The 27,702-nt window shown below is 38.5% G+C and overlaps 2 protein-coding genes across 3 annotated transcripts in view; both read right to left on the bottom strand.

Moving 5' to 3' along the window:
- DZIP3 (DAZ interacting zinc finger protein 3) overlaps positions 1-27,702 on the bottom strand; it is a gene marked incomplete at its 3' end in the record, with an annotated part of 115,101 nt that overhangs the window by 66,417 nt on the left and 20,982 nt on the right. For both annotated transcript variants that reach the window (XM_079705532.1, XM_079705531.1), the window contains exons 7-13: positions 26,813-26,927; positions 17,356-17,475; positions 13,306-13,407; positions 11,653-11,745; positions 10,816-10,868; positions 2,689-2,765; positions 403-1,020 (exon numbers count right to left, since the gene is read on the bottom strand). In XM_079705532.1, the coding sequence (XP_079561658.1) occupies positions 403-1,020; positions 2,689-2,765; positions 10,816-10,868; positions 11,653-11,745; positions 13,306-13,407; positions 17,356-17,475; positions 26,813-26,927 (1,178 nt within the window). The remainder of the gene's footprint in view (positions 1-402; positions 1,021-2,688; positions 2,766-10,815; positions 10,869-11,652; positions 11,746-13,305; positions 13,408-17,355; positions 17,476-26,812; positions 26,928-27,702) is intronic.
- LOC307053171 (SWI/SNF-related matrix-associated actin-dependent regulator of chromatin subfamily D member 1-like) lies at positions 23,506-25,471 on the bottom strand (the record flags this gene model as incomplete). Its single annotated transcript, XM_079704477.1, has 2 exons — positions 23,506-23,577; positions 23,990-25,471. The coding sequence occupies 2 exons, from the start codon at positions 25,469-25,471 to the stop codon at positions 23,506-23,508; spliced, it is 1,554 nt and encodes a 517-aa protein (XP_079560603.1).

Below are 27,702 nucleotides of genomic sequence, written 5' to 3' on the forward strand. Positions count from 1 at the left end.
AATCCTCTTGAATGTATTCTATGAACTCTCCCCTACTTTAATCTCAGTATTGCCAAACTTTTTAGTTCCTTGTACTATAATATATTTTTATGTTTCTATACCTTTGCTCTTGTTTCCTTCTGAAACATCCTTCTCCATCTTCTTCACTTGGCTAACTTTTACATGTCATTTAACAACTCCTTAGATATTCTATCTCCAGAAAGCCTTTTTGGATTCTCTTAGGCTAGAATTTCCCATGGTATTCTGGAAACATCTCTAGCACTGTAATTTCTATTGGCTTCTTGATGAGGATATTCTCTCAAGAATGTGAGCTCACTGAATCTCCTACCCTTAGCACTGTACCTGGCACATAGCAGACACTCAGTGAAGGTTTACTGGCTTAAGTAAATAATTATTTTGTACCTTGTTGATAGCAGGATAACATCCTCTGAATGATTTCTGGTACTGGTATGCCTAGGTAGATGGACAGCTGATGGTAATCAAGGGAGATATTCTCAATGGGATTCTCCTTCACTTTGTCAATATCTTCTTGCTTCATCCCAAGGCGCAGAAGAATATCTGAAACTTTTTTCCAAATTGAGTTGAATTGTGACTCAGTGAGACCATTCATCAAAATCTCACTAAGGAGGATATCCCTGTATTTGCACAGCCTCAGGATGTCTGCAGACTTAGAGAGATCAGAAGATGGTGGTTCCATATTCCAGCCTTTTTTGGGTGCGGGGAACACATTCAAATGTTTTATGAGAGCTAATAGGAGGTATAAGTCAAACTGTTTGGACTGTGGCAGCTCCTTGTTTGGGGGATAAAGCAGATGCCATGCTCCACCCAAAGGGTGATTGGTCCAAAGATGGTTGTAGTAGGGTTCCAGTACATTCTTGTGTATAAGAAGCTCTTTTTTCAAAAGAGGGGGTGGCATAGCCTCATCAAATATTTGCCGAACAATGTCAGTACCAGAAACAATAATTATATGAAGCAGATGATAGAAATAATTATAATCAAGTTTGAAGATAGGCATTTCATCTGAAAATGAATTTTGAGAAGTCAAAAGATTCCACATTAATGCTCTTTTTCTATGTGATTTCTTGCATTACATCCTAAGCTCCTGTAGGACAGGCACTATTCCAAAAGAATGAAGTACAGTACAGTGCTTTGTCACAGTCAGTGCTCAAGAAGCATGCTGCTATCTGTCTAGCTGTCAAAAAATCAAAACAAAAACAGTATGTTCCAAGCAAAAGTAATCACAAAAACTAATCACTATAGAAGGCTTTCAACCATCCAGGGTTTTGTTCAAATAAATGAGCTTTGGCCACGAAATGGGATAAAAGTATTAAGTCTTTGAAAATTCTGAAGACTCTCAAGAATGGTAACTGCCAGTGTTTAGTTATACTTTACTTAGGCAATTATATTTTATCTTAATCAGCATTGTACAGTAAAACTTTTTGTGATGAAAATATTTTAGATTTTCACTGTCCACTAGCCACTGAACAGTGGAAATGCTGCTTGTCTGACAAAGGAACTGAGTTTGAAACTTTATCTAATTTTAATGAGTTTAAATTTAAACAGCCACATATGGCTAGTGACTACTGTATTAGACAATGCAGAACTATAGCAAGAAACATAAAGTGATTTAGTGCCTTGCTTCTCAAAGTACAGTCCACTGGCCAGCAGCAGCAGCAGCAGCCACATGGGAGCCTGCCAGAAATACAGAATCTCAGGTCTCACCCCAGAGATACTGAATTGGCACCGATATTTTAACAAAATCACAGATGATTCAAATATATATTAAAGTTTGAGACACACTGATCTTATGAACCTCTTGTTCTTATCCTTTCAAAAAATAAATTAATGATTAAGTAGGTATTTCATCAATGAAATGGAATAAGGCATGAGACTGAACTATTTAATATTTTTCTGGTTTAGTAGCACTTCCCAAAGAGGAAAGTAGACTGAGGTGAATTAGAAAGTAATAAGAATTTGGTATATGATGGTATATTTTTTAAAATTATAAAATATGTGTTTATTATAAAGTGCAACTTTATTATTTTATCCTTCATGATTCTGTGTTTCAAAAGATTTGTAAAGTAATATTCTTATTTGATATACTTGACATAAACTGTGGAGGCAAACAAGGTTACAAAGCAAATGACTCAAGGAGCTTTCTCTGGGCTGCCAAATAAGAAGCTGGCTAGGATCAGGGACATCCATTCTCCCTAGCAAGAAGGAATGCCACCAGACTACTTTTCCATGGGTCCAGGAGCCCTTAAGCTCTCCAAGTGCTGAGCAGCTGGCATTGCCTAGCACACTCCTAAGGAGCTGACACCTAAGTTTAGACTACTTGGCCTTGAGCCCCAAATGTTCATTCTTTCCATTTCACCCTTTTAACAGGGAATGCAACAAGTGAGGAGTTGGTAGGGAACATCAGCTGAAGCTCAATCTGTGTAGTCACAGCTATGCACCAAACCCAGCAAACCTGTCTATAGATGCAAGGTAATGTGATACCCATACAGCTGCTGATCTTTCTGTCCATGAATTCCAGCCTACACCAAGTGATGTTTGTTAGTGTAAACTCAAGTGCAGAGAATGACAAACTCAAAGAAACACACGGTTGTTAATGGAATGATTCTTTACAGAGCAAGTCAAAATTTTTAACACAGTTTTCAACAGGAGACATATGAAAGTAAAATATACCTTTTGTACCAAATTTTAAACTGATCTTCGGTCTTATATCGCTATCATCTATTTTCAGAGACATCAACTTTTTATAACTGCAAATGGAAAAAAAATTAGGTTAAAAAAGTCAGTCAAGATTTCTAGTATCAGCATGGCTAAGTCAGTGAGCATTTTCTTCTCCTCCTTCTGGCAATAATTTAAAAGCAAAGGAGAAAAATAAATGAACAAATAAAAAACACCAACAGTAACAACCCTACATTGCCATTTTCATTAGAATTCGGAGGCAAGTAGAATTGCTAGATTTCATACAAAAAGAATCACATGACTAGCTTATTTGCAAGAAGACTATTTGGTAGTAGGAAAAAAGAAATCTTTGCACTGTAAAAAGGCAGCAAATCTAGAACTCCTCCCAGACCCTCCTCCACCACAGTATCTTCTTACCAATAACTATTCCAAGAAAACTCAACTCATTTAATGACTAGTGATTAAAAAAGAGAGAAAGAAAGAAACTGGCATAGCATCAATACAAATAATTAGAAAAAAATTGAGGGAAAAAGTAGCAAAATATATTAAATAGACTAAACACTAAGTAAATGCTGCTATGAAACAGATGGAAAAAACTTGTGGCTTGGCTTTGAAATGAACTCTCCCACAGAAAACAATACAGAAAAAAAAAAAAAAAAAAAAGGGACAGAGATGTTGGTTTTGTGGTGGTGGTTGTTAACTGATTTTATGTCCAGCACCAGCATAACACTGCTAATCAGCTACTACATTGAAAACACTTTAAACTCTAACAATATAAAGTACTGGCAAAGATACTGAGTAAAAGGAATTCTCCTACACTGAAAGTGGGAGTGTAAATTGATAAAAGCACTGCGGGAAACCAACCATGGAGCACATCCTACAGCTTGCATGGGCAAAGGAGCAAATTTCGCACTTCTGCCTAACTCTTAAGCACAGTCTCCAGTCCCACTTCTCTGAGAAATATGGCTATAGATGGCCAGTCGGTACAGAGCACATACTATGGCCCACTCAGACAAGGGAGCAAATTCGAGCTCTCACCCCTCTGAGAAGCATGCCCACATATACCTAGCAACCACAAAGCACATCCTACAGCCCACCTGGGCAGGGAGTCAAGCCAGGTGCCATACCTAACTATTGAGCATAGCCTCTGGCCCTGGATAATCAGGAAGCCAAAACAGTGACCCTGGGCAGCCTCAGAGCCCAACCTAAGGTACTTTCCAGTTGCAGAACCCAGCCTAACACCTAATGCAGCAGCAGAGCCTAGATACAGCCCTGCTGAATGCTACCTATGTAATCACTCAAGCAGGGAGCCCAGCCAGTAACCTGCCCAACATCAGAGGACAGCCTCTGGTCCCATTACACCAAGGGATCCAGACAGCAACCCTGACATTTTCTGCCCCACCAAAATGTGGGGTACAGCTGAAGGCCACACCTCACCCAAGAGCAGAGCACAACGAACAACCTATCTGATTGTAAAGCCCATCCTGTGGTCCTGCCCAACTTTGGGGCACAGCCTGTGGCCCTGCCTGATTGCAAAGTACAGCCTGACATCTCATCTGACCATGAAGCCTGGCCTGTGGCCCCACCTGAATGTAGAATCCAGCCACTGTTTCCATCTGCTCAGGAAGCACACCTTGAAGCCCCACGTGACCAGGAACAATTGCAGAGCATGGCCTGCAACCCTGCCCAATCACAGAATCCAACCGGTGACAACACTCAGTCAGGGAACAAAGACTGTGAATGTGCCCAACCAGAGGTGATTACAGAACACAGCTAGTAACCCCACCTGACCACAACATAGCCATCAGCCTGACTTGACCTGGGAGCCCATCTAGCAGCCCCAATTGAACATGGAAACCAGCAACCAGCCCCACCCAACAGCACCCCACCCCCAACCTCAGAGCACAGACTGTGGCTTCACAGAAGTAGAAAACCCTATGGGAAGTTCTATTTACCTGTAGATGCTACCAGCTGACTGGTGAAGGTCCTTCCTTGCCATAACAAACCTGTAAACTCTGCAAGTGGAGACCGTGTACTCAAATGTGCAGATACCAATGCAAGTATACAAAGATCATGAAGAATCAGTTATGATGCCACCACAAGAAACTAATAAACTTCCAATAAGTGACCGTAAAGAAATGGAGATCTATAGACAGTGCAAAGAATTCAGAATAATCCTATTAAAGAAGTTCAGTGAACTACAAGAACACACAAACAACTAACTGAAATTAGGAAAACAATGCATGAACAAAATTAAAAGGTCAACAAAGAAATAGAAACCATAAAGAAAAAAATAACTCACAAGTCCTAGAGTTGAAGAATACACTGACTGAACTGGAAAATATAATAGAGAGTTTCAACAACAGACTTGATCAAGCAAAAGAAAGAATCAGTGAACTCAAAGACAGATCATTTGAAATTACCCAATCAGAGGTGGAAAAAGAACAAAGAATGAAACGAGTAAAGGAAGATTACGGGATGTATAGGTCAACAATAATAGAAACAATATACTAGTATGGTAATCCCAGAAGGAGAAGAGAAAGAGAAAGGGATGGAAAGAGTATTTAAAGAAATAATGTCCCTTTCCCAAACTTAAGGTGAGAAGTGGACATCCAGATTCACAAGGCTCAAAGGACCACAAATGGGTTGAGCCTGAAAAAGACTACATTGAAATGCACTGTAATTAAACTGACAAAAGTAAAAGACAAAGAGAGACCTTTGAAAGTAGAGAGAAAAGCAACATTGCCTTGAAATCAGTCTTGGCAATGATTTTTTTAATTTGACATCAAAAGCGCATGCAAAAATAAATAAGTGGGACTACATCAAACTAAAAAGCTTCTGCACAGTGAAAGAAACAGTCAACAAAATGAAAAGGCAACCTACAGAACAGGAGAAAATATCTGCAAATCATACATCTGATTAGGGGTTAATATCTAAAACATATAAGTAAGCCATACAATTCAACAGCAAATAAATAAACAATCCAATTTTAAAAGGCAAAGAACCTGAATTAACATTTTTCCAAAGAAGATATAAAATGGCCAACATGTATAGGAAAAGATGCTCAACATCACCAATCATCAGAAAAATGCAAATCAAAACTACAATGAGATATTACCTCACACCTGTCAATAGAGCCACTAGGGGAAACAGTATAGAAGTTCCTCAAAAAATTAAAAATAGAATTGATCCAGCAATCCCACTTCTGGGTATATATCATATGTCCAAAGGAAGAGATACCTACAACTCCATGTTCATTGAAGCATTATTTACAATAGCCAAAACGTGGAAAATGACTTAAGTGTCTGTTAATGGATGAATAGATAAAGAAAATGTGGCCTATATATACCATGGAATACTATTCAGCTATAAAAAGGAAATGCTGCCATATGTGATAACATGGATGAACTTGGAAGGCATTATGCTAAGTGAAATAAGCCAAACAGAGAAAGACAAATACTGTATGATCTCATTTATATGTGAGAGCTAAAAAAACCTGAACTCAGAAACACAGAGTAGACTGGTGGTTGCCAGGGGTGGGGGTGGGGTGTGGGAAATGGGTAAAGGGGTCAAAAGTACAAACCAGGGGTCCAAAGTACAGCATGTGACTATAGTTAATAATGCTATATTGTATACTTGAAAGTTGTTAAGAAAGTAGATCTTAAAAGTTCCCATCAGGGCTTCCCTGGTGGTGCAGTGGTTGAGAGTCTGCCTGCCGATGCAGGGGACATGGGTTCGTGCCCCGGTCTGGGAAGATCCCACATGCCGCGGAGCGGCTGGGCCCGTGAGCCATGGCCACTGAGCCTGCTCGTCTGGAGCCTGTGCTCTGCAACGGGAGAGGTCACAACAGTGAGAGGCCCACGTACCGTAAAAAAAAAAAAAAAAAGTTCCCATCACACAAAAAAATCTATGTGAGGTGATGGATGTGTTAACTAAACTTATGGTGGTAGCTGTTTCATATATACATATATATAAAATCATCATGTTGTACACCTTAAACCTACACAATGTTATATGCTAGTTATAGCTCAATAAAGCTAGAAATTAAAAGACCAGCAGCAATATGGAAAAAATAAATAGATCATGACCAATTGCTATTTATTCTTGGAAAGCAAAGTTGATTCAACATTTGAAAATAAATTGATGTAATTCAACATATTAACAGATTAAAGAAGAAGAAAACCATATGATCATCTCAATGCATGCAGAAAAGCATTAGTTCACTATCCATTCATGATAAAAATTTTCAGAGAAGTAGGATGAAAAAAGAATCTCTTCAACCTAAAAAAGGGTATCTGTAAAAATTCTACAGCTAACAGCATACTAAATGGTGAAAAACTGAAGACTTCTTCCTAAGATCTAGAAAAGGCAAAGATGTCTGCTCTCACAAGTATATTCAACATTGTACTAGAGGACCTAGACCATGCAATAGGTAAGGGAAAATAAACAAAAAGCATATAGATTGCAAAAAAAGAAATAAAGTTGTCTTTATGTATAGATGACATGATCTTTTGTAGAAAACCTCAAAGAATCTATAAACGATATTAAAATTATTAATTATCAACTCACAGGATACAAGATTGACACAAGTCAATTCTGTATAACACAAATAACTAGAAATTGAAATTTTAAAATTATCATTTGCAATAACATAAAAAGTCAAATATACATGGATAATCTAACAAAATATTTATAAGATTGTACAAATAAGACTATATACACAGAAGACTACAAAACATTCCTAAGAGGCATCAAAGAAGACCCAATTAAGTGAAATTAATTATACACCATCTTCACGGATGGGAAGTCTCAATATTGTTAAGATGTAAATCATCCCCAAATTGACCTACAAATTCAATGCAATCAAAATCTCAGCAAGAAGTCTGGAGAAATTTATAAGGTGTTTTTCTAAGATTTATCATGTAATAGCAAAGGATCTAAAATAAAAAAAGTTTTGAAAATTTAAGCGAATGCAAATTAAAACCACAGTAAGACACCATTACACATCTTTTAACATGGCTGAAATGTTTAAAATTGATAATACCAAGTGCTGGAGAGAATGCAGAGAAACTAGAATTCTCTTATTATGGTGGTGAGAATGACAAAATGTACAGCTACTTTGAAAACAGTTTGGCAGTTTCTTATAACATTAAACACATACCATATGACTCAGCAATCCTGCTCCTAGGAATTTATCCAAGAGAAATGAAAGCATACATCTATACAAAGAGTAACACATGAATATTTATAGCAGCTTTATTTATAACAGCCTAAAACCAGAAACAACTCAAATGTCATCAACTGTTAAATGAATAAATAAGTTATAGTACATCTATACAAAGGAAGACTACTCAACAACAAACAAAAATGAACTACTGATATATGCAATAACAAGGATGAATCTCAAAAGCATTATGCTAAGTTAAAAAAAATCCAGATGCAAAAGGCTTTCCTACTAGAGGATAGTCAGAAAAAAGCAATATTAATCAGAACAGAAATCATATCAGTGGTTACCACGGTTTGGAAGTTGGAGGGGGGAATGACTATGTAAGAGATTTTAGAGAAACTTGGGATGATGGAAATACTCTTGATCATGGTAGTGGTTACTCGGCTGTATAAAAATAAAATCATTTAAAATGTATATTTTTAAAAAGTGAACTTTACTGTACATGAGCTATAGCCTGAAAAACTGACCTATAAAAAAATTCAGTGTTTTGAAATGCATTTATAATTAGTACATTTATCAAGAAAGCAAGGAGATGATTACTGTGAAGGTCAGGATAACAGTTACCTAGAAGAGGATGAGCTGGGGGAGAGGAGAACAGTGAGTGCTTCTGGGGTGCTGATAAAATTCTATATGGCTGGAGCCACAAGACTGTCTGCTTCATAATTCGTTTTTAAACTCTGCATTTATATTTTGTGAGCTTTTATTTATGCATATTTTAATAACAATAAAGCATTTTAATGTTAAAAAAACAACCAAACTTTTTTGTCATTCATTCACAAAACCTCATGAGGTAGCTCTTCCACTTTTGGTAATAAGGTCCAATTATCAGAGGGTTTTCCCACAGAAAATAACTATAAAACTTAGGCAAATTACAAAAAGCAACTACTTGAAGGCACAGAGAGCAGAGAAACAAACCAACTCTGCTGTAGGGGGTATATGCTCGAGGAGAAGAGAAGAGGAATGTATGAAATTAAGTTCACCAATTTTAGAGCTTTGAGCCTGAGGCTAAGTATACCATGGTAGAAAACAAAGGTCTCCTTGGCTGAAGGAACCAGAAAATTGAAGCCATGGAACCATGGCTGCTGAAGAGTGTGGGGGAAATCCCAGAAAGGAAAGTCAGAGAAGAGATTCCCCCAATTTTTTCTGGCCACATCTCTGACTGAGTGCTGGACCATATGTGTGGAACAGACTCAAAGTAGCTCAGCTAAAGGCTGAAGTTCTGAATTGAGACTGGAACCACCATCCAAGGAAAACAGGTTCATCTCCAAATAAGTTAATTCGCCTGTCAAACAAAAGTAACATACTAATTGTAGAATAATGGAAGTTAGAATCTCTACATCTGTCATGTATTTATTGGGTACCAGCTATATGCCAGGCATTAGGTTATGTACTGGGAATATAGCAGTAAGCAAGTTAAAGTTCTTGCCCTCAAGGAGGCTATAGTCAAATGGAGAAGAGAGCCTAGAAAGTGTAACAGAACTTAGTAAATGTTTTAATAGGAGAAGTGAAGGGAATATGTGATTGAAACACCTAATGCAAAGTAAAAATGACTTTCTGGAAGTTTTAGCCAGGCAAAGCCAAAGGAGTGGCATATTCTAGGGAAGTCCTAGAGGTAAAACAGATGGCACACTTAAGAACTAAAAGAAGCTCAGTATAGTTGGTGTATATATAGTAAAAAAAAGAATGACAAGAGATGACACTAGTGAGTACAGCAGGGACCAAGGTGACTAAAGAGCCAAGCTAACGAGCCTGAACTTAACTGAGAGCAATGAGAAGCCTCTGAAAGATTTTCAAGCAGAGAAGTGAAATATTTCCATTTTTTTTTAGAAAAGTGATTTTGATGGCTGAACAGACTGTTCAATAGACTTGAACAGTCAGACTGAAGAAAGGTAAGACTGGAAACAAAAAGATGGGTTTAGAAGCTGTTTCAGAATTCCAAATAAAAGAAGGAGGAGATATGGGGATATATGTATACATATAGCTGATTCACTTTGTTATACAGTAGCAACTAACAACACTGTAAAGCAATTATGCTCCAATAAAGATGTTAAAAAAAAATCAAAGAAATAACTTTAGCTTAGTGGAAGCACAGGGACAGAAGTAAGGAGGCATGTACAATATATTTAAGAAGTTGAATTGATTGGACCTAAAAAAAGTTACAGAGCAACTGTAACTGGGAAGAAATATTGTGAGTCTAGTTGTGGGCATACTGAACTATAGATCTTTTTGAAAACTAAAAATGGAAATCTTTAGCATGCAGGTAGACAGACCTAGATTTTTAAGAGTGAGATCTACAGCAGAGATAAAGATTTGGGTTTCATTAGCTCATAGGGAAAACTTAGATATCAATGTAATAACCCTGGTAGATTAAAAAATGGTAGACATTTTAAACAGAAGAAAAGAGAATCAATGGTTTAGGAAAAGTTTTATGTTGAAATTTCTAATTTCAATAGCAACAGTCTACACCTCTATGAATTCCAACTTATATTATATATTCCTCTGCAATACAGCTTTCTCATCTAAGAAACAGGATGATTCTAACTGTCAGACAAGCCTGGAGGCTTGAATGAGTTTTGAAAGCTAGGAGAAAGTTTTTATATCATAATCTAATTTAAATAACTTTAAGAAAAATACATTTGGTTTTCAGGGAAGGATTCTTTTCATACTTAAGGGGAAAGTATTCACATTTCTACTTTCCTGCTTTAGAATTTAAAAGTCTACAAAGTGGGGGGCAAAGGGGTAGACAAATATCAATTAAATACAATTTTTTCACACAACTGATACTGTCTTTAAGTTTAATGGAGCTCCAGAAAGTAACAGAAAACAGAAGAAAGAAGCTACTGAAAAATACATACATGCTCAAAAAAAAGTAGAATATTTAATTTCAAGCTTACCTTGCTCCTAAATTTTCAATGGTTATATATTCATCCTTTCTCACAACTTCAAACTGCAAGTGATGAAAAAAAAAATAGCCCTAAAGTAGTTCAATTTTCAAAATTCTTTAATGTTACTTTTTAGCCTTAATATTTGAAAGAAAACAATGAGAACGAAGCTATAGTGAATATAAAACAAATAAAACAGAAGAAACAAGCTATAAACAATCTTAATCAAATAACTAGAGTTGGTCTTAAAAACTAGTTCTACTTTATATCACTATAGGATTTAAATGTCAAATCTAAAATACAAGACGACCATACTAAACATTAAAATATATATATATTCCTATTTATAATTTTGGTCTGTTTACTAATTAACTGAAAATTCAACAAGATATTTCATTAATTAAAAAAATAAAATGGATACCATTTAAGTGCATTTTATGTAACAGCAACTCTATGAGATGTTCTATAGATATTTTTATAGGAAGATGCTTAGAGACTAAAAAAGGGTTCAGAAAATCTAATATTATTTTTAACCATAGGTGGAACAGAATTAGATTATCATCCTTTGTTCATGATAATGACTTTCCTCATTGCTACAGCCATGGCCTGCTTTGTGTGTTTCTGTTTCTGTGTGTGTATGTGTGTGTGTCTTTATTTTTAAAATTTTCTTATTCTTAAGTACCACTTAAATACTACTTTGGAGAAATCAATGCAATAAAAAGGTTAGAGAGCTTAGTCCCATCAAAGAGAATATAGCTAGAATACTATCACTACAATTCCCAAATCTGTTTGAAGTCAAAAACATCATTCCAGTGAAGGAAAGCAAAAAAATAAGAGAAAGATACTCACCAAAATTTTGACAATTCCAGGTACCTCACATTGCAGCATCCTTACCATGTCACCTGTACATCCTTCCTTCAAACACTTTTTCCCACTAAAACTCTAAAGTTATCAATAGAAAAAAAAAAACAATAAGTTATCAATAGAAAAAATAATACAAACAATATAAATAGAAAAAAACCGCTGATGTGCAAGACTGATTATATTTAAATAAAGTTAGAGGCAGATGTTGCTAGACAGTAAAAAAGATGTGAATAAACATTTGAGAGTTAGCTGTTCAAAGATAGTCCATTTCTTATACCAATGGATTTCCTATTTAAAATTATGACTACACTTTTCTCTCTCATCATTTCTACTTCAAAATCTTCAAATAGTTATATTACAAACTAAAATGTATTTGCTGCCCCCAATAAAAGCAACTTCAAGTAAAATATACTAATTAAGTAAGTGCAAAAAGGAATACTGAATACTGATATATGAGGATTCCAGGGAAAACGAATTTGAGTCCTTTTTCTGATTCTGACCTTGTTATTTCCTCTGGTTAAGTTACTTAGTTTTCTTTTACATCTCTTTCTAAAGTTGAGCAAAATGGATTGCCCTAATAATCAAAGAAAGTGAAAAGCATTTACACCCTGCTTAAAAAATGAAGAATAATGCTTTATATAATGATTTTTACAATGTACAATGCAAGTTTATCTGTTTTACCTGTTAATCCTCATAAACTTATAAAGTAGGTATTTACTATCCTCACTCTATGGCTTAGAAAAATGAGTTTCAGCCTAGTGCAAAGAAAACTAGTAAGTGGCTCAATCTGGACTTGAACTCAGAACTCTCAACTTCATATACAGTGCTCTTTCTATTCCACCACAATTCCTTTATAAGTGTTTTCTGCTGTTTGCACAATGTAAACACTCTAGAACAAAACATTATAGACCCAACTTATGGCCATTACCTCATTAAAGAGTAATTAATATAGAACTGGGCTTTCAATTTCTACTTTAATTTTAGAGGCAAAGAATTCAATTTAGTTATATGACTTTAAGCAAATATAAATAATACAAATATATTTTGGGTTGTTTTGTTTTGTTTTGTTTTTTGCTGTTTTGTTTGTTTGTTTGGCCGTGCTGCATGGCTTGAGGGATCTTAGTTCCCTGATCAGGGATCTAATGCTGGCCCCGGCAGTGAAAGTACCAAGCCCTAACCACTGGACTGCCAGGGAATTCCCAATTCTACAAGTATAGTTTTGAAGACTATAAATTTATCACTGTTCTCTACCCTTAAAATAGAAACTATCCTTAAAATTATATAGTTGTCCTTTTTTTTTATTAAGTGATTCTATTTATGTCCTTTATGTGAATATACGTAACAATATTTCTATTCTTAAGAGTATAAACTTCTAAAGGGCAGAGAACAAATTAATAGAAATCAATAAGCAAAGCAACTAGCAGAGTATTTCCTACAAAGACCTGTTTAATAAATGGTGATGATGAACAAATAGTGAGGAGAAAAGCATCAGAGAGAATAGGAAAAAAAAATGAAGGGAGAAAAAAAGAGGAGGAAGGATGTGATCAGGAAGAAATGAAGAGGAAAGAGGGAAAATAGAGGAAAGAGGAGAGGAGGAGATGCTGTAGTAAAGTTTTTAAGGAAGAATAAACATAATACCTGATCATTTTCACCTGGATATTTTAAATTCTTGAACTTTTTCCAACAAATTTTATGGAAGTAAACACAACAGCTTTTACTGCACATTAACTGAAAATATCCCTGGAAAAGAATAAAAGTTGCTGATAAGAAATAACAATCCATGTAGATATAGAAAATACCACCTTAAGTCATTTTTTAAATTATTCTATAACTAGATGAGCTTTAGATGGCATTGAAAATTTATCAACAGATCACTGGTAATCAAAGAACTATACAAGTCATTTTTACATCACTAAAGACAAAAAAATAGGCAATAAGTTGAGTAAGTTAATGTAATATTTTCCACATGCTGTATAAAACAAAATATCAGAAACTTGGCGAGTGATCTTTGTAGATGAACATGTTGTCTGCCCCACTTCACCTCAACTTTTACATTTCTCTTTTCTTTCAGCCCCAATTCCATACCATTATTCCCCAAAACTTCTTTGTCACCAATCACCAGACCTTAGATTGCTATCTTAGTGAGAAATGGCTCCTGAGCTACTGAATTATCCCAAGGTATAGATTTCTTGTCTTTCCTAGTGTGCCCTCCCTGGGAACCACAGTCCTGCTTCCTTTAAATAGGTACACTGCTTAGATGACAAAAATCTAAATTTTGTGGCCAAGACTTCCTGCTGCTACATGCTATCCATTTGGCTGGAACCCTGATGCCTCCCTGGGAAACCACAGGGCCATATCACCATGTCACCGAAACCAGGACTGACCCTGACCTTCCCCGAGCACTGCACTTCACCAGGCCTACACTTCCCAATACCCATCTTACCCTAATGTATAGATCTTGGCTTTCTCCTCCTTCCGATCTATGCCATTTGCTCTATGCATCATGCTTTTCAACTCAGATTTCCAATCTTGTAGAAGTAGTCAGATTTACACTGATGATCACATCTCAGCCTATCTTGTGATTTTCCACAGTCTTATTCTGAGAGAACCAGGGAGAACTAGACTTCAAGTACTTTGATTGTTGAATTTCTTCAAATCAAGGCTGGTTATGTGTGTGTGTGTCCCACCCAAGGCCCATAGAAGAAATAATGATCCTTACTTAGTAACTTAATTCTTGAGGAGTGACAACCTTTCTCCTTAGTAAAATGCTAGTATTCTCAACCTGTAACATTTCTAACTATAAAGAATATTTTAGATATTTTCCATTATATGATTACAAGAATATTTATTATAACTTCAGAAACTTGTGAATATTACAAAAACCCTAGCAAAGCCAATTCATTCTTTTACTGACTCAAAGGATATAAATATTTCCTGATCACAATGAATCTAAGCTCTGAGACATTCAAACAACTTCTCAACTGCATTATCACTGTAATTAAACTAAGTGCTTTTTAAACAATATTTTGGAGGAATCAGGCTCCCTGACTTCAGACTATACTACAAAGCTACAGTAGTCAAGACAGTGTGGTACTGGCACAAAAACAGAAAGATAGATCAATGGAACAGGATAGAAAGCCCAGAGATAAACCCACGCACATATGGTCAACTTATCTTTGATAAAGGAGGCAGGAATGTACAGTGGAGAAAGGACAGCATCTTCAATAAGTGGTGCTGGGAAAACTGGACAGGGACATGTAAAAGTATGAGATTAGATCATTCCCTAACACCATACACAAAAATAAGCTCAAAATGGATTAAAGACCTAATGTAAGGCCAGAAACTATCAAACTCTTAGAGGAAAACATAGGCAGAACACTCTATGACATAAATCACAGCAAGATCCTTTTTGACCCACCTCCTAGAGAAATGGAAATAAAAACAAAGATAAACAAATGGGACCTAATGAAACTTAAAAGCTTTTGCACAGCAAAGGAAACCATAAACAAGACCAAAAGACAACCCTCAGAATGGGAGAAAATATTTGCAAATGAAGCAACTGACAAAGGATTAATCTCCAAAATTTATGAACAGCTCATGCAGCTCAATAGCAAAAAAACAAACAACCCAATCCAAAAATGGGCAGAAGACTTAAATAGACATTTCTCCAAAGAAGATATACAGACTGCCAACAAACACATGAAAGAATGCTCAACATCATTAATCATTAGAGAAATGCAAATCAAAACTACAATGAGATATCATCTCACACCAGTCAGAATGGCCATCATCAAGAAATCTAGAAACAATAAATGCTGGCGAGGGTGTGGAGAAAAGGGAACACTCTTGCACTGCTGGTGGGAATGTGAATTGGTACAGCCACTATGGAGAACAGTATGGAGGTTCCTTAAAAAACTAAAAATAGAACTACCATATGACTCAGCAATCCCACTACTAGGCATATACCCTGAGAAAACCATAATTCAAAAAGAGACAGGTACCAAAATGTTCATTGCAGCTCTATTCACAATAGCCCGGAGCTGGAAACAACCTAAGTGTCCATCATCGGATGAATGGATAAAGAAGATGTGGCACATATATACAATGGAATATTACTCAGCCATAAAAAGAAATGAAACTGAGCTATTTGTAATGAGGTGGATAGACCTAGAGTCTGTCATACAGAGTGAAGTAAGTCAGAAAGAGAAAGACAAATACCGTATGCTAACACATATATATGGAACTTAAAAAAAATGTCATGAAGAACCTAGGGGTAAAATGGGAATAAAGACACAGACCTACTTGAGAATGGACTTGAGGATATGGAGAGGGGGAAGGGTAAGCTGTGACAAAGCGAAAGAGAGGCATGGACATATATACACTACCAAACGTAAGGTAGATAGATAGTGGGAAGCAGCCGCATAGCACAGGGAGATCAGCTCGGTGCTTTGTGACTGCCTGGAGGGGTGGGATGGGGAGGGTGGGAGGGAGGGAGATGCATGAGGGAAGGGATGTGGGAACAGATGTATATGTATGACTGATTCACTTTGTTATAAAGCAGAAACTAATAAAATAAAAAATAAATAAAATAAATAAAATAAAATAAAATAAAACATGCTTACTGCAAAAAAAAAAAAAAAAAAAAATAGGCAGAAGACTTAAATAGGCATTTCTCCAAAGAAGATATACAGACTGCCAACAAACACATGAAAGAATGCTCAACATCATTAATCATTAGAGAAATGCAAATCAAAACTACAATGAGATATCATCTCACACCAGTCAGAATGGCCATCATCAAGAAATCTAGAAACAATAAATGCTGGAGAGGGTGTGGAGAAAAGGGAACCCTCTTGCACTGCTGGTGGGAATGTGAATTGGTACAGCCACTATGGAGAACAGTATGGAGGTTTCTTAAAAAACTAAAAATAGAACTACCATATGACCCAGCAATCCCACTACTAGGCATATACCCTGAGAAAACCATAATTCAAAAAGAGACATGTACCAAAATGTTCATTGCAGCTCTATTCACAATAGCCCGGAGATGGAAACAACCTAAGTGTCCCTCATCGGATAAATGGATAAAGAAGATGTGGCACATATATACAATGGAATATTACTCAGCCATAAAAAGAAACAAAATTGAGCTATTTGTAATGAGGTGGATAGACCTAGAGTCTGTCATACAGAGTGAAGTAAGTCAGAAAGAGAAAGACAAATACCGTATGCTAACACATATATATGGAATTTAAGAAAAAAAATGTCATGAAGAACCTAGGGGTAAAACAGGAATAAAGACACAGACCTACTGAGGATGGACTTGAGGATATGGGGAGGGGGAAGGGTAAGCTGTGACAAAGCGAAAGAGAGGCATGGACATATATACACTACCAAACGTAAGGTAGATAGATAGTGGGAAGCAGCCGCAGAGCACAGGGAGATCAGCTCGGTGCTTTGTGACCGCCTGGAGGGGTGGGATAGGGAGGGTGGGAGGGAGGGAGACGCAAGAGGGAAGGGATGTGGGAACAGATGTATATGTATGACTGATTCACTTTGTTATAAAGAAGAAACTAAAAAAAAAAAAATTAAACAATATTTTGATGCATGATAATATAATAATTTTTATCTAAGTTTAACTTTATAATCACATTTTTAAAATACTCAGTTAATTGGTAATTATAGTACCTTATAATTGGTGTTCTTTAAAATGTCAGCTTCACAAGATCGCTCACAATCTAGATAACTGCAAATGGTCTGCTTCATTATATTACCCTCAGTTGTCTTGATGAAATTGTTAAGAAGGTCCTAAATTTTTAAAATAAAAATAAATCTCATGAATCAGTAATAAAAAGACTACAACACTTATCTTACCTTAAGTTATATGTCCATTTCATATCCTTTTTTGAAGGTGTTGTATATATTTTTTTAAAATAGTTATAGAACCTATTTCCCTCATTCAAAGTAAACAATACATAGAAAGGCCCTAAATAAGAAATACTACACTTCTTATTGAATACAAACATGGAGAAAGGACAAAAGTCTATGTTCAAAGCTGTATGTCTACTCTTCATTCTAACTCATAACACCTAGCATGTTCCTAACAAGAATTACTTGCTCTGATATAAATACAGAGAGACCACAAATCATTGGAAACCCAAGAGAGTCCTTGCTAGAACTGGCCCCCAAGACACCATGTTGGCAGTGGAACTACTGTAGTGGTGCAACATGCTGCTCAGCCAGAAGGGGCAGAGGCAGGGTACAGAAGTATGTTTCCAGTGTTCAGAGTTACAACTTGGAATGCAATTTCCATATTTTAAAATGCTAGTTAAAGGTTTGTGAAACACGTTATTAAGTCTAAGTTAAACAGGTCCTTAATGCTATCCCTTAGAGGGACATACCCATATATATTGAGGGTATAAGACATGATAAAATAAACCTCTACAGACTATTTTACAAATCAAGTCATCATTCATAACATTTGTTTAATGGCATTCAGAATTTTATGAGAAATAAAAATGTTTTGACCAAGTTGACTAGAAAATTTTAAGTATTAAGAGAGAAATAAAGAAGCAGCGTTCAAGGACCTATCAATATGAAAGTAGTATATCCTGTGAGGATAACCAATAGTCAAGTGGAGATGCTGAAAACAAAGGGATAGGACTCATAGTAGGTATATAACTACTGTGGTTTCACAAATCTGACACTTAATAGTTCAATATTGATCTGTTGAGTCTCCGACCAAAATCTGTTCCTTGTTCCTTACTCCTCATCTTCTGCCTCAGTCACTGATATTCACTCATTCAATAAATATTTACTGAGTGCCTGTTATGGGCCAGGTTGTTATGAATGTTAAGGGATGTTAAGGATACAGCGGTGAACTTAGCAGGTTAATACTTAGTCCTCATGGGACTTACATCAATTTCATCTACCACAATCTATTTAGGTTCAAGCCAGTAGTCTTGAAGTCATCCATTGTATAATTATTCCATCACCCTTTACATGCAATATATTAGCAAGTACTGTTGAGTCTTCTCCCAGAATATGCTGCAAATTTTTCTAATTCTCTATCCATTGCTACCACGCTATGTCTCACCTACATTACTGACTATAACAACTGCCTAAACTGGTCCACCTCTTCCTTGCCTACTGTGTTCAAAGCACTCTCTGCAAAAAAAACCGAAAGATCATTGTCAGTTCCTTGCTTAAAACTCTTCAATGGCTTCCCACTACCTAAAACAAAATCCAGAACCCTTACCAAGACTGACTGCAAGGTCCTACAGAACCTGCAGAATCTGAACCCAGTACACCTAGCCATCTCTGGTCCATCTCTTCACATTCATCTCTAGCCTCACTCACTATAAAATTCATGATTTTATATTTTCAGTTCCTCAAATTTGCCCTTCAAGGCCTGAGGGCCTTTCCACATTCAATTCTGCTTACCTAGAATGCTCTTATCCAACTCTTTACAGAGCTAGTTCCATTCTCAACCTTCTGCTTCCGACTTAAAATATCATCTCCCAGATAGGCCTTTCCTAACCACTACACATAGATACACATACACATTTATGCATATATACATATAGACAAATATGGATATATGCAGGTATACAAGTGTATGTCTGTGTGTTCTCTATCTTCTCTGTCCCAGTCCCTTGTTTTTCTTTAGAACACTAACTACAATTTGTAACTATTTTATTAATTTTTTTTTACTTTCTGAACTCCTCCTTTACCGTAAATACAGAAACTCTTCAAAGTCCTAAATTCTGTAAGTCATATTTTACTATAATTTGATAACACCCCACTGTTTAAAAGTTTTGAGGGGTTTCACATGACCCTCAAGATACAGTCTGAGCTCCTTACTTGGTTTATAAAGCCTTACATGATCTAGCTAACATTACCTTTAACATTTACCTCTAAAATTCATGATAAAAGGACAGGATATTATTTTTTTTGAAAAAAAGTAACATTCATAACAACAAGAAAACTCTTGGTAGATGATAGCTGAAATAATCATTGAAATCAAAAATTCAATAGAAGGATCGAAACGAGGGTAATGCTGAAAATAGTAACAATATGAAGGGACACTCCCCTGCTAGGGTGCCAGCAACTCTAGGAGTACAGTCTTCCCCCCAACAGGGTGAGTTCATCTAAGGAGACACATGAGGATAGGAGCAACTGGGGCAGTGCAGGCCTCTGGTGGTACTCACCTGAAACTCCTCAGTGCCAGATAAAGGGGTACAGGCCAGCCCTCTAAATTTTCTTAAAGAAAAACTAATCACAGTGTTTGGGAAGTAGGACTTTTGGTGGGCTGACAGGCACAGGCACCACTTATAACAGATTAAGAACATGCTGGCCTAGAGCCAGAGCACGATAATGGAAGCCCTCTGCTCTATTGGACATTAAACCTTTAGCTATTGGATTTTAACTTAAGAAGTATGGAGAGAGAGGGCTGGAGAAGAGTCCAGGGCATCTGGAATGGTGGCTGGTTACCCAACTATTTTTGAAGCAGCCACTATTTTCCAAGCAGTATGGAAATATTTTAACATTATAAGAACTAATATGGGGCTTCCCTGGTGGCACAGTGGTTGAGTCCACCTGCCAATGCAGGGGACATGGGTTCGTGCCCCGGTCCGGGAAGATCCCACATGCCATGGAGTGGCTAGGCCCGTGAGCCATGGCCGCTGAGCCTGCGCGTCCGGAGCCTGTGCTCCGCAACGGGAGAGGCCACAACAGTGAGAGGCCCGCGTACCGCAAAAAAAAAAAAAAAAAAAAAAAAAAGGAACTAATATGATAGCACTAGTGTATACTGGCTGAATATTAGCTCTATGCAAAAAAAGATGAAGTTAAGAAAATATCCTATAAAGTAGAACAAAAAGACGAAAAATTAGGGACTTCCATGGTGGTTCAGTGGTTAAGACTCCATGCTCCCAATGCAGGGGGCCCTGGTTTGATCCCTGGTCTGGGAACTAGATCCCACATGCCGCAACTAAAGATCCCACATGCCGTGGAAGACCAGGCACAGCCAAATAAATAAATAAATATTTAAAAAAGAAAAGACAAAAAATAAAAATTAGCAAAGAAATAAGAAAACCAGAAATTCAGTCCAGGATGTCAAGTATGTGAATAAAAGACATTTCAAAAAGAAAAGAGAAAATGAAGAAGAAATCATCAAATAAATAAAAAAAGAAAATGTCCCAGAACCAAAAAACATAAGTTCAGAACACTAGGAATATACAGAATATCCTAAAAATTCCCAGAAAAAAAAAGGTTATAACAAAAGATTGATAATCAGAACATCAAATTTCTCAAAAATACTACTGTTGGAAGTTAGAAGATAACAGAAACACAATTTTAAAAATTTAAGGAAAATGATTTTCAACCTACAATTTTATGCCCAGGTAATATATAAGTAAAGTGTACAAAGAATAAATTATTTTGAGACTTGAAAGAGCTCAAAAAATTTATCTCCCAAGCAAGTACCCTTTTCCAGGAAGCTGCTGGATGAGTTGTACCACCAAAACAAGGGATTATACCTAGAAAGAGGAAAACTTGAGATCCAAGAAATAGAGGATCTACAAAGGAAAGGGGTGAGGGTATTCCCAGTAATAGAGTAAAGGGAAGCCCTAAGGCCAATTTAATAAAAACTTATAACTATTAGTAGGATGGGGAAGTGAAGTGTGTTATGTGAAGGAGATGTATAAGGAAGCTACTAAACCCTCCTCTTCCACAGCGGGAAGTCAAAAGATAATATCTAAGATGGAGAAATTTTTAAAATAGCAGTATAGCTTTTAAAAATACAGGTAGGGCTTCCCTGGTGGCGCAGTGGTTGAGAGTCCGCCTGCCGATGCAGGGGACACGGGTTCGTGCCCCGGTCCGGGAAGATCCCACATGCTGCGGAGCGGCTGGGCCCATGAGCCATGGCTGATGAGCCTGCACGTCTGGAGCCTGTGCTCCACAACGGGAGAGGCCACAACAGAGAGAGGCCCGCGTACCACCAAAAAATAAAAAAAATAAAAAAATAAAAATACAGGTAAAGGGCTTCCCTGGTGGTGCAGTGGTTGAGAGTCCGCCTGCCGATGCAGGGGACACGGGTTCATGCCCCGGTCCAGGAGGATCCCACATGCCGCGGAGTGGCTGGGCCCGTGAGCCATGGCCGCTGAGCCTGCGTGTCCAGAGCCTGTGCTCCACAATGGGAGAGGCCACAACAGTGAGAGGCCCGTGTACCGCAAAAAAAAAATAAATAAAATAAAAAATAAAAATAATAAAAATACAGGTAAATATCAAAGGAAAATACCTAGAGGGTTGGAAGAAGTTACCCATAGTCAGGAACTACAATTAGAGATGATAAACCACAGACCGTTCATTTTTAAGTCTTTTAATATTACTTGACAAACTGCATACATGTATTACTTTGCATAAAATAAAAAAAGAAAGTTTGGATAAGAAATAAAAATATTTTAAAAGGAGAAGGAAAAGAAGAAAAACAACCAAGACCAGGTAGGGGCTGCTCCAGGTAAACACAGAAATTCAGTATTTTTCAAAAATGTATAAAATTACTACTTTATTAGGTCAAAGTTAAAAGTCATATGATTATCCTGGCCAACACCAAAGACTGCTTGCTTATTCTATTGATTACTGAGAGAGGTACACTAAAATATTCCACTCTGACTGGGAAGTCTTCTATTTCTCCTTTTAGATCTACCAGTTTTGTTTTTTTTTTTTTTTTCAGAAGATTCTTTTATTAAAACTGGGTGACATCGATAAGGGGACAGTACAAAAAAAATTTTGGTCCATGAAAAAAACATAAGAATTCAGTTAATAAAAAGTTATCTTCAGGGACACTGTGTAGGAGTGCTGAGCTTCCTTCTCATGGTTCCAGCCCCAGGGACAGAGGTTATCTGTCCAGTGTCACTCTGGGGAGAACCTTTCAAGGGAGGAGTGGGATAATGACAGGAAGGGGAAGACAGGGAGAAAGTTCTGCTGTCCCCAGTGTGGGACAGTCAGGGATACAGGGCTGGGGGACGTGCTCGCAGAAGCCTGAGGAGGGGGTGGGGAAGCAGGGGCTTTGTCAGTTCTGCTGGTTTAGAGCCCATGCTGAATGGGATTCCCCCTCTGTGCCTAGGTGTCTCCCACCCTGCTGTGTTGAGTCTGCGAGCCTGGGATATGCTAACTCAGGGATGATACAACCTGGAAGAAGAATTTGAGGCTCTCCTGGAAAGATGCAAAACCATCTCAGTTGCAAGGGGCCAAGATCACAAGGTCCTGCTGCTACCTGAGGGGTCTGAAGCTTTGAGGGCAGGGGCTGGGGAGTCACAGTCCTGTGAGGCAGGGAGAGGGAAGAGTCACAAACCCAACTCAGAGCTATTCTCCAGCCCTAGGCGCTTTCACTCCTCAGTGCCCTAGAAGTCACCAGTGGGTGTCAACTGGGAAGACAAGGGACGGGAAGACAAGGGACAGAAAGACAGGGATGGCCCAGGGCTTTTACCCGTTTGATTTTAGGCCTGTTTCTCCATGAAAGGATGGGGGAGGCAGGGTGGAATGAATGAATGAGTCACACCTCCAAGCAACAGCAGGAAGGAACAGCCTCTGCTGGCAATGACAGTACCCTAGGTGAGGGCCCTTGGGGTTCTGACAGGGAAAGGCAAGATTCCCCCACTCAAATGCCCTGGGTTAGGACAAATAGGAGGGAATCCTAAAAAGCAGCTACAGGCAGTGTGGTGAGAGGGAGCAATACTAAGAGAACAAACTCCAATAATGATGTGGACCCCCTATGAGGGAGTAAGTGAAGCACTGAGACAGCAGGCCAATCCAGAGGGCTGCAGACTGACCTGGGGCTCAGTGGAGCCCAAGAACCAGGATTCCTTTAGTGCTAGAGGGCAACAAGTAAAGGGACAGTTTGCTCCAAACCTGTGGAGGGAGGGAAGGAAACTGGATTCTGTTATCAGGAAAGCCAAGATCAACTAGCTTATAGAGTACCCCCAGGCCTGAGTCTCAGAGAAGGGGCTAAAGCTCCCAACTCCTGGGTCTCTGAAGGGCAGGATCAGTGTAGCTGGTCCCCTTGAAGACCACTTGGCCTTAGGCCCAATCCATTCAATGCACTGATTACCACTACGGGTTCTCTCTCTAATACTATCTAGAGGTCCTATGCAGACCAGAGGAGGGTACAGGCACATGGGAACTTTGTGGGGCAAAGGGAAGCTGGGCGTAGGAAGGGATGGGGTGGGAGAAGAGGGTAACAGGTATCAAGTGAGACCCTCTTCATCCTGGTGTTGTCCTAGAACCAACGGGCTTGCTCTAATTCTTGTCGTCTCTGCTGCACCTTGGAGTAGAAGTATCGGCACACGGCCTCCTGTGCCCAAGGCTGGAAGTAGAACTCAGCTCGGCGCTCTTCCTCTGGGTTACCCACCACATCAGTCATGGTCTTGAGGTCCCGGCACTGGGACTGAAGCCAGTCATTGATGAAACCCTGAGGGTCTCTGGCAAAGCTCAGCATGGACTCTCGCTGGGTCTTCAGCTGATTGATAGTTTCTATGGTCTCATGGATCTTGTTGTCTAGAGTAGCAATCTCCTGCTGGCTGGCAGTAGACAGCAGAAAAGAATTCATCTGGGTCTTCAAGGTATCATCCACTTCCACATCAATGTCATAACAAGCTGTCTTTTTCTGATCATTCGGGTCAACACTGATGACATAATTAATGATGATGGGCTCTGGTGGCATAAGCAAGGCGTGGAGCCGTTGGGGGATCTCTGAAAACTTCAAACGTTGAGACTCAAAGATCTGCTGGAGGTACTTGTCACAGATGACAAACTCCCGCTCATGTGGATCCTGGAGCTTATGCGTCTTAATATATTGCCACAGTGCTTTAATGATCACTGGACGGGTCTGGGTGTGGATGCCCAGCAGCCGAGCCAGACGAGGGTCTAATTTAAACTGAGGAGGCTGGTAATCCAGCATCAGCAGGACAGTACACCGTACATTCACGTCTCCTGGCCGCTTCACCTGGAAGCCATCTGTCTCCTGGGTAGTGGCGGTCCTGTGCCATTCCACCAGATGGTTATCTGGCCCATACAGGTCTTTGTCCAGTTCGATCACCAAGGACTTAAAAAAAGAAGAGAACTTCCTCTTTTGTTTGGTGGCATATTTGGACAAGGCTGAATCCTTCAGGAGCCGTCCTTCTATCCGAAGCTCCCAGGAAGCCCCCGTCCCTTCCCCATCTGACTTAGCCGGATTGAAAGTGTTAGAAATGAAAATTCGCAGCTTCCGTTTTTGCTTGATGGGACGTTTCACGGCCTCCTGGATATCTAGCCGTTTCCTCATGATAGTCTGGTCCAGTTTCCTTTCAAAAGCCAAGAGATCCATATAGGCCTGGGATTCTGGTACCAGTTCACGAATCCTTTGAGGTAGAATTTTGTCAGCCATCTTCTTTTTCTTTGCATTGTGGTTCCGATTTTGGACCGCCTGCTGCTGGACCTGCTGGATCTGCTGAGGCGCAGGTCTCTTGCGGGACTGGTCCATCACTGACTGGGCCAGGCCAGGTCGGACTGAAGGGTTCCCCCCATAGCCAGGGGGTCCCATGGAAGGTCCCTGAGGTGTCATTCGGTTGCCTGGTAGCATACCTGGTCTCAGATAGGCCACTCCGGGCATTGGGGAGCGGTACAGCCCTTGACCCGGCGCCGGGCCCATTCGCACCAGAGGCCCCAGAGTCCCGCCCGGACCCAGGGCAGCCACCGCGCCCCACCCTCCTGAGGCTCCGGCGCCGCCGCTCTGAGCCACAGACTGGAAACCCGCTCGGGCCGCCATCTTTCCCGGAGCCGCTGCTGCAGCGCACAAAGAACCGGAACTGTAACTCCCCCCGCCCCCGGCGTGCCCCCCCGCCGCGTCCCCCGCGCCCGCCGCGCGCCCGCCCATCCGCCCGGCCGGCCCGCCGGCACAGGAGGCCTAGTTCTACCAGTTTTTGTCCCAGGTATTTTGAGGCTGTATTATTAGGTATATACAAACTTTGAGTTGTTATAGCTTCCTAGAAAACTGAATTTTTTATTTTTATTAAACATCCCTCTTTATTTTGAGGAATGCATTTGGCCTTAAAGTCAGCTAAAATATAAGGATCCAGAAAGGTTTAAAGTAAAAGTTTGGAAGAAGGTATGTCATTCAAACGCTAACCAAAAGAAGCCGAGTGTAGCTATTTTCATATTAAACAAATAAAAAGTGACCAACATGGCTTATCAGATGAGTAAAAATTACCCAAAAGGTAAAAAATATCCAGAGGGTGTGGGGAAATGGAAACTCTCATAGTCTGTCTTAAGAATATAAACTGGTTACACACTTTCTGGGAGGAAATGTGGAAACGTACATGAATAACTGTATAAGTGTATAAACACTTCACAATTCCACCTTTAGAAATTTATACTAAGGGAATGATGTGAGAAATACAAAAAGATCACTTTCCATAATAGTGAAAAACTAGAATGTTTAGGATAAACTAAATCTTCAATAGCAGGGAATTGGTTAAGCAAATTAAAAGCACAGTTTAAGATGGACTATGAAAAAATTATACTATATAATGATCTACTTGCTGGGAAATTCACAATAATATATATTTTCATACTATAAATCAATGTGTATAACATCACACCAATTTACTGAAAATAAAAGGTAAAGAGTGTTTATACATGTGTGTATGGAAAGATATAAATGAAAATACTAACAATGGTTTCTCCATTTGAAGAAATATATGGATGAATTTTACTTTTATCGTTGGTATTTTTATATTTTTCAAGTTTTTTGATGTAAGCATTTAGTACTTTTAAAATTTAAATCCACAGCAAAATAATGGTAAATATAGTTAGAAAAAAGAAGTTAACTATTACATTTAGCTGTAGCCATGTGAAGTACTGAACTAGTACAGCTTTTAATCTTGTTATTTGGAAATGCTAACACATCTACCTCATTTCTCTCTACTTGTTGAATCATACTAACATTCTGCACTAGATAATGGAATCAAGGTTGTTTCTCATACAAAAAGCTAATGCCCAACAAAAGAATGTGTTTGCTGTAGAATGACATAGTTAACATAAACTGCAGTTTATCAAAGATGATTCTGATTAGCCACAGATGAAACGTTATTCTTAAATAATTTCTTACTTTAAAAGTTGTAGGTAAATCTTCATCTTCCATAGGATCTATGTCAAACCAATGATCATCTGTATCTCCTGTTTCTTGTAAGCTTTTATGAAATTCTAGCAGTCCTGCATTATATCTGCAAGGCATTTTAAAATAGGGTTAGTTTGAACAGGACTCTGTAAGTAGACAGTTTACCAATTAGACAACAAGCAACTCTTTTTTGTGTGTGTGTGTGTGTGGTAAGTAGGATGGTGATAACCTCTGGCATGCTATAGAAATACAAACACTAGGACTCTCACCTGTGGTAGATTGGGATGAAATACATGTGGAAGGGGAGGCAATAGATTATATAGTAGCTCAAGCTTGAGCATTATGGGGGCCATGATAATTAAAGGGACTGTAGAGTTGGTTAGCTTTTTTTTTTACTGTCTTGGAAGGCTTGAAGAAAGAAAATGGCACAGGTCAGCCAACTATTGTCTCCGGACACAATGAAAGACAGAGGCCTCTGAGGGCACCATTTAAAGAGACCCTCAACTCCTACAGACATAAAGATAAACTGTGCTGAAAATCAGGCCCAGATTTAATCACAAAGTGGAACAAACTGCAAAAGAAACCAAATACACAGCCTCAACAGGACTACTACTAATCAACTAAGGATACTCTGTGAAAGTTGAAAGGCCGCTTTGGTAACATTTCAAAAACCTTGACCAACTCTAAACATAAAGGCAGACCATGCTGAAGATGAGGCCCAGTATTTAATCACAAGAGTAGAACAACAGCAAAAACCAAAAGCATAGCCTCAACAGAACTACTGTACTATCAGGACTCTAATAGGGAACAAGTAGACCATGCAAAAATATGATCTGAGGTACATGTCTCAAAAGATGATACTCTTCCTTCTCAAAATCCTC

Source organism: Hyperoodon ampullatus (assembly GCF_949752795.1).
Source record: "Hyperoodon ampullatus genome assembly, chromosome: 5".
NCBI lineage: Eukaryota > Metazoa > Chordata > Mammalia > Artiodactyla > Ziphiidae > Hyperoodon > Hyperoodon ampullatus.